General features: G+C 57.0%; 1 protein-coding gene across 1 annotated transcript; it reads left to right on the top strand.

The window, feature by feature from the left end:
• Positions 1-1,147: 1,147 nt before the first annotated feature.
• VDBG_00456 (conserved hypothetical protein) lies at positions 1,148-4,173 on the top strand (the record flags this gene model as incomplete). The annotated part of the gene is made up of 8 exons (XM_003008729.1): positions 1,148-1,282; positions 1,359-1,425; positions 1,509-1,782; positions 1,833-2,000; positions 2,056-2,234; positions 2,421-3,509; positions 3,628-3,692; positions 3,811-4,173. The coding sequence occupies 8 exons, from the start codon at positions 1,148-1,150 to the stop codon at positions 4,171-4,173; spliced, it is 2,340 nt and encodes a 779-aa protein (XP_003008775.1).
• Positions 4,174-7,502: the final 3,329 nt, after the last annotated feature.

The following is a 7,502-nucleotide window of genomic DNA, read 5'->3' as shown; positions in this document are numbered from 1 at the left end:
CCATCTTTTGCCCCATGTTCCCCAACTTCCTTCCTCCACCCCCCCTCGAAAACCCCTCCCCCCTCTTTTCCTCCTCCACTCTCCCACATCGGCGCTTGTGCAGCACACCTCACCACAAGGGGAGAGGAGCCCCCCCCCTGGCGACCCCCCTGGCGACCCCCCTAATCATCTTCTCTTCTCACCACCCTGGTCCCCTGCCCCGCCGCTGCCTCCTCCCCCGTCATCGTGGCCCCGAGGTCCTGTGGCTGCCTTCTCGTCGTGTCCCCCAGTTTTTTTTTTGTTTGGCCTGTCTACCTGGTGTCGGTCGGTGCAGGCACCCTGGTCTCCTCTTTTTCTTTTCATGCCACGATCTCCATCTCCTCCGCTGAAGAGCCGAGTTGAGCCTCTCCCCTTTCCTCCCTTCTTTGCCACGCTGCTGTCTCTGTCGTGCCGCTCGAGTGTTGGCTGACCTGGACCTGGATCGCTGCTCCTCAAGGTCCCCGGAATTGCACGACTCGCAGGGCTCATCACTCCAATCCGCCCCGCTTGTCTCTCCAGCCCGCCTCCGCACCACGTACCACGCATCAAGAGACCACTGAGACCGGCTTGCGGACAGACAAAACAGCCTTCATTTTACCATCCTCGAGTGGGACTAGCCCCCCCTGCCCATTCCTTTCCTCTTCTTGCCTGCCTTACCTTAGGGCAACACCTCTTTCAGTTACTCCTCGCCTCGTCACCCTCGATTCGATCCTGTCTGGTTCTTCACCCCCCTCACACATCTGGAAGACTCACCATCATTGTCGTCCTCGCGACCCAGCAACGTCTCAGTGCTGCTGCACACACCGCCCACGCCACGACTCATCACGAGCAGTCGTGTCATCGCAGCACCACAACTTGGCCCTTACCCGACATCCCGGGCCGCCTCACGCGCCACGCCACGCCACGCGAACCTGAGACCGCGAGAGAGATTCTGAACCTCCACCTTCGACGACCATGTTCCACATAGCCACGTGAACGACTTGTCGAGACCCAAAACTGTCGTGCCCGGGGCGATCGCCGCCTAGCCCTTCGTGCTTTGCGCAATCCTTCCCCACCCGTGACCAGCCCCTTTGACACCTCTGCTGGCGTTCCGGTATTGCTCGCCTGGTTCAATCGATTACCACCTCAAATGAACGGACTACAGGCCATCCCCCAAGCCGCGGCCATGACCCGTCCCCAGGTCGGCATTGAGCGGCTGCCGACGAGACGGATGAGCAACGAGCCAAGAGAGTCCATGAACTGTAAATCTTGTCGCAAGCGCAAGGTAAGCGCACACACGATGCCAATCAGGTGGTCTGCCGTTGTGTGACACGACCGCAGTCTGACATTGAACCCTGCAGATCAAGTGTAATCGTCTTCGACCGGCCTGTGAAGCTTGCCAAGTCTTCCAATGCCCATGCATTTACGGTGCGTGTTTTCTTTGGTTTTCTCTCTGCGAGGGACACAATTGCGTGCTCTGTGGTTATGTGTGCTGATATATTGCCGGATAGACGCGGTGCCAAAAAAGCGAGGCCCCAAGACGGATGTTCTTGAGGCATTGTTGAAGAGGGTTGACGGACTCGAGGCAAAGTTAAAGGAGAAGAATGCAGGAGAGAAGACGCCCACAGAACCGGCAGCCCCTGGACCTCTAGACGAGGAGGCCTCTTCGTCATCGGCAGCTGAGGTTTCTGACGAGGTGGAACCTAAGCCGAAACGACTCGCCATTGACACAATGAGGCAGAGCGACGCGGATGAGTCCGCCGTGTATTCGCCAGCTCCCGCAGGGTAGCGTTCCCCTGTTGTCGTATGATGCGCAAAGAAGCTAACTTTTCCAGCGAACCTTCTCCTCCAACCGTTCAGCCTGATACTCTACTGGACACCTACTTTGCCCGTTTCCACGCCAAACCGTTCCACATACTTGACGAATCTTCAGTGCGGCAACGCCTGCAATTGAGTCAGTTGCCAGGCTATCTGGTACAAGGAATATGTGCTGTCGCAGCAAGGTACGCACCAGAAAGTCCTGCTGCAGGATCTCCAGTTCTAAAAATACCCTCTTAGATACACGCCTCATCCAGGCGGCTACCAAGCAGCTGTCAAGTTGAGCGAAGATTATGCGGCACGTTCAAGGATAGAACTGGATACTGATGAGCCTTCCGTCGACGCACTGCAAGCGTTGCTGCTGTTGGTCATTGCGTTCACTGCGGCAGGCAAGGGGAAAAAGGCCTACATGCTGATGAGTGAGTGACACCCACATGCTCCCTGCTATCCACCCAGTTTCTGACAGGAAGCAGCCAATGCAGTTGGTATGGCGACGGCACTAGAAATGCACCGAGAAATGGACTCTCACGCACGAGTTACGCCAGTGGAGAGAGAGATGCGACGAAGGCTGTTTTGGACATGCTACCTCCTCGACAAGTTTCTAGCCTGTGGTTCGAAGCGACCGTCACTGATTGGAGACAAGACCATCATTCTACGTCTCCCTTGTTGGTCGCCAAACCCATCGGCACTCCCCATCGACGGCGAGTTCTTCCAAGCCGCGTCCAACCTCCAATACCTCCAAGGCAGTGGGAAGAAGACGCAAGGAAGCACTGGCATGTTGATCGATATCAGCCGTATCCTGGGCATCACCAACAGGTACCTCGCTGCTGGTGGCGTTAAAGGCGATTCGCACTTCCCATGGCATTCACTTTCCAACCTTTCCAAAATTCGACAAGACCTCGACATCTGGGCATCCGGCACCGAGGACGTGTTTTCCAGCCTGGACACCTTGTTCGGTCAACTGGACTCGACAATTCTGGTGTTGAGCAAATTAATCTACCATCTCATCCACTGTCTGATATACAGGCCGTTCCTTCCGATCGATCTTTCTGAGCTTTCAGGGACTGGTCAACATCAGTCATGGCAAATCGAGGCCACGAACATGTGCTTTCTGCATGCGAACGCCATCTCAGAACTCGTAGAGCTTGGCAAGCAGACGGGTAGCATCGAATGGCCAGCCTTCGTCGGCTATTGCATCTGCACCGCCGGAACCGTACACATCCACGGTGCACACTACAACAAGGCTGGAAGCGGAGAAATGAACGTTTTCAGCTCGTCCTCGGAGTTTTTGTCACGCGAAATGCAGCAGCTCAGCGAACTCAGATATGTTTGGGTGAGCGTGCAGCATCAACGCGAAACGCTGCAGGGTATCTATAATGCCCATTCTGAGCTTATCAAAAGCTTAGCCAACAACCCTATGAGGTACTCGCCTGCATTTCACCTAGAGGACTTTTTTGATCGGTACGCCAACATTGGCGGGCCGGGAGGCCAGTCATTCAACTTTGATGCCGCCAATCTGAGTCTGGCAGACGCTGTTGTCGACTTCACGGCAGACTCTTATGTAGGGCACGACCTGTATGCGCCACGCACTGCCAGCAGCAACGACGGCGAGCGACCAAACCTAAAGCGCAAAAGCACGTCGTCCTCTAGCCGCAAACGCCCGGACATGGCTGTTGTGGCGTCTCTCAGCGCAAGTATGCCAGCACCTCCCACACCTGGCCTGCAGAACGGATCCCGACCTCGACATTCCTTCTCACACCAGAGCTCCGGAATGCCGCCACCGCAGCCTTCACCTGGTCCATTCTCGGCCAGCAACGGTCTCCATGCTCATCACGAGATGGCAGACCACCATCAGCAGATGCCACCATGAACGGCCAGTATGACGAGTCAGCTGCAGCTGCGGCTGCGGCGGCAGGCTTCGCTTTGCAGACACACCACCACCATCAACAGCAACAAGGCATTCCATCTCTAACAGGCGCACCTTTCTCCCCGCAGTTTAGCTTTAACACTCCCGGAGCGACTGCGGGCGGTGACGGGTCTGGTTCTTATGACCCAATGTTCGGAGGTCTACCGACCAATGCCTTTAGCAGTCCTGCCGCTTGGCAGGGCGCCGACGATGGAAGCGGCAACAAGCTTCCGGTTGCGCCTCCGCAAGGGCCGACATCAGCAGGCCACGCAGCGGCCCCCAGCCCCGGGGCAAAGAGCACCAACGGCAGTACAGGCACTGGGCCTGGTGAGGAGAAGGACCCGTTCCTGAGTCTTCTGGAGCAGCTCGCAGAGAACGAGCAACAATTCGCAAGAGGTCCTGGGAACGAGTTTGACTTTTTCTTCGGTGGTGGCGTTGGCGCCAACCAGTAAAGATGTCAGCTTGAATAAGTACCTGTCCGTGTCGTCAGGCACCTAAGAGAAGGAGAGAAGAGCGAGAAAAGGGAAGTGGGGAAGCACGGATACAGTAGGTGAGCTATTCGCTGTGGGCAGGGATTATGATTACATGGAGTACGGTGGTTCTTTCGGTGACGATCTTCAACGGCGGCATGTCTGGTGTTGGTCTTTGCTTTCCCGGCGGAGGGTGCATTCGCCTAGATGCGTAGGTATGGGACGATGATATCACTTGGCTTGTACAGGTTCTTCACACGTTGCAGGTATGGGTTGACGGTAAATATAGTAGGAAGCTTCTCCGAAGGAGCGGCTGTTAAATAATAAGAGGGCGATGAAGACGCGATCTAGCAATGCAATGCCGAAAACGCCAGGAATGATGCTTCATACATCACGCCGTACTTTGTGTGACCGCAGATTGATTGTCTGCAGGGCTGGCAGCACCGACCTTCAGATCAAGTGTTGCACGGCAGTGATCCTGACGCAAAGCTCGACATGATGCCTGTTAGGGGCTCAAGATGACGCAGCCTGCCGGGCTGCGGAGTGACGCAAGTGACGTGGGAACGGGCCGAGGTGACTGTGCAGACGGACCCTGAATCGGATGCCGCCGACAAGCAGATTCCGGGGCCGCTGACCTTCGGCTCCGACAGGGGATCAAATCCAGCTCGCGTACGATCTTGGTTCAGCTCGATGGCCAACAGAGTCAGTCACAGGCATGAGTGGGAGTGTTGATCACGTGCGAGCACGGTACTGACGTCATTGATTTCTAGACGTCGATGCAAAGCACGTGATCAATCTTTGCTCTTGGGCAGTTGTGAGTTCTGGGTCGGCGCTCGACATGCATGGGTGGGTGGTATGCAAGGATTATGGTGTCATCGTGTCGTGGTCCGACGTTGCCCTGCCCGCCGGAACAGGACATGTCCTGCCCGACGTTTTGACTCGTTGGCTTCCCGACGAGATGGGCATTGCCGTGCAGCAGGTGATGAAAAGCTTTGTGTCGGTGTCTTGGAGGGGCAAGGTGGTTCGATTGCGCAAGTAGAGTTTTGCCAAGGAATTGCAGTAGAGAGAGGGAGAGAGGGGGGCAGGGAGCACACCGAGAGAAAACACGAGGGGCCGTTTCAAGGGCCCTAGAAGCCGTCACATCCAAGGATCCGGTACGCCGCTGCGTGGATGTTAAGCTTGTTTACATGCACCCACGCCAGAAGGAGGGGAGGGGGGCTCGTGTCGAACGGCAGAAGGAATGAAAGGACCGCGGTGGGCGTCTGGCTCATGTCTTTGGTGCAACGTGGATTAACGTGGGCGATCGTGGAGCGGTTCGCTTCGCCAGGCAGACAGGAAATGGTGATCGCCAAGGATCATCGTGTGCCAAAGGTGGTGCAACGCACGCCAGAAGACCCAGCTATCCAAGGCACCGTTCGAGCGGCCGGTCACCTACCTAGGTCAAGCATTTGGCGCATCCAGTTCTTTGGAGGACCCAGTTGGTTATATTGAGTTTACGTACTCGCCCAAGGGCCTCATTCCAACACGATGTTGAGGCGTGACATGGGGGGGGGGCTAGCGACATTGTTTTTCCTTCATGCGCCCGCGTGGTGTCGAGTCAGGGCCTGGTCGAGGGGTGAAGAAATCCGGGGTAAGGCCCGCTCTCTGCTGGGTTTTCATTGGGTGGAAGGACAGAAATGTCATCATGCTGGGTCTGCCGAAAAAAGAGCCCCAAAGATCCAATGGGTCAAGGGGGGTCGCTCCCCTCGTCAATGCCCCCCCCCCTTCTACTTCTTTCATCACGCATCACAGCAGAGCTGCTGGTGCATCTCTTGTATTTCCCCCTCCACACCAGTTGCTATCGGCGGGGCTTCCTTTGAGAGCAGAAGCCACATGCGCACTGGCATCATCGTGGCGGCGGGGGAGCGGGCTGCCAGCGGCACCTTGATTCGACAAAGGCTTGATTTTTATTGATCAGCTGTCGACCCAACCATCGGACGAGCTAGACGCGAGCCAGGATCGTCCCTCTCGCTCTGTCTCGTTTGTCAGTGGATGAGATCGCTGGTACAGCGAGAGCGAAGCGAGCGAGCAACAATTTTCTTCACGCTAGCAGGTATTCTTCTTGGCGGCGGCTCGTCTTGCCTGCGCGCGCCGCCAGCAACAAGACGTCCAGTACATAGGTAGTACGACAAGGGGGGGAGGCCCACAAGAAGAGCTCCAGTGTATTTGAGAAGATTCTGCCTCTGCCCTCCGACTTAACCGTTTGCCCGCCGCCCTGAACGTCTTGCGCCCACTGCCTCGGGAGTTGTAACTGCCTGGTCCTCCTTGCCCGGCCCTTCTTGCCTGGCCCCTGGTCTCCTAGATTGCCTGACCGCCTCATTACTGCGTCCAACGGTCACCAGTGGGTACACCACACCTGCCTGCTACCGGCACCTGCGTTGCCTGCTAAACATCCCGTCGGGCAAGGCAGCTAGCACCTGGAGCCATTGCTCAGCATTGCCAATCATTCGCTACTCTGCCTCTCTATTCTTCACCCTCCCATTTTGCCTGCCTCTTCCTCCTCCGTCATCCTGCTCCTTCGCTCCTGCCGTGCGCCCTCTCAATCGAGTGGTCAGAAGTCAGAAGTCAGAAGCAGACTTCTGCGACCTCGTTCATCTCCTTCTGCCTACCTCTGTGCACACCGGACGATCCTTTGTGCGACGGCTCTGCCTCGCCCTAGGTACCTGACGACGCGAACCACGCCCACGAACTCTGCCGACGGTAGCGACGACACGAGCGCCCGCGCCCCCGGACGCCAGACGCCAGACGACGCCTCGAAAACCGAAACGGCAGGATTGCAGCGTCACTCTTCCCACCCCTGATGATGGTACCGTAGCTGATGCGCCCGGCACACTTCCACCACCCACCATCAGCGCGACTATCAGTCTTCCTTCCCGCTGCTCCTTTGCCTTCAAGGTAGCCTTCTTCGCCAACCCCCCTCATTCGCCAGCGCGCCTTTGTTATCACGCGAGTCTGGCTCCTTCGATCCGGCTGGCAAGTCGAACCTAAATACGACACCAGTCCCCTCGCTTGCTTTTCGTACCTCTTCCCGCCCTTCGCTTGCTTGCCTGGTCCACTCGAGCTCCCAAGCACAGTCATTCATTTGGCCAAGTCCCATCGGTACGGCTCAGTAAGCCGATACGCTGTCAGCACAGCCAACGTCAAGTTGACTGGCACTGGCTACGTTGCGCTCACGGCACCGCCCATCTGGACTCGACTGATCGGCCCTCAACGACGCCATCGGACTCGTTCGCATTCATCTCTTCTCTCAACATTCGAATCGCTGCCCTCGG

Source organism: Verticillium alfalfae, genomic scaffold, assembly GCF_000150825.1.
Source record: "Verticillium alfalfae VaMs.102 supercont1.1 genomic scaffold, whole genome shotgun sequence".
Classification (NCBI taxonomy): Eukaryota; Fungi; Ascomycota; class Sordariomycetes; order Glomerellales; family Plectosphaerellaceae; genus Verticillium; species Verticillium alfalfae.
The sequence above is the reverse complement of the archived record's forward strand: the minus strand, read 5'-3'. Positions and strand labels throughout refer to the sequence as shown.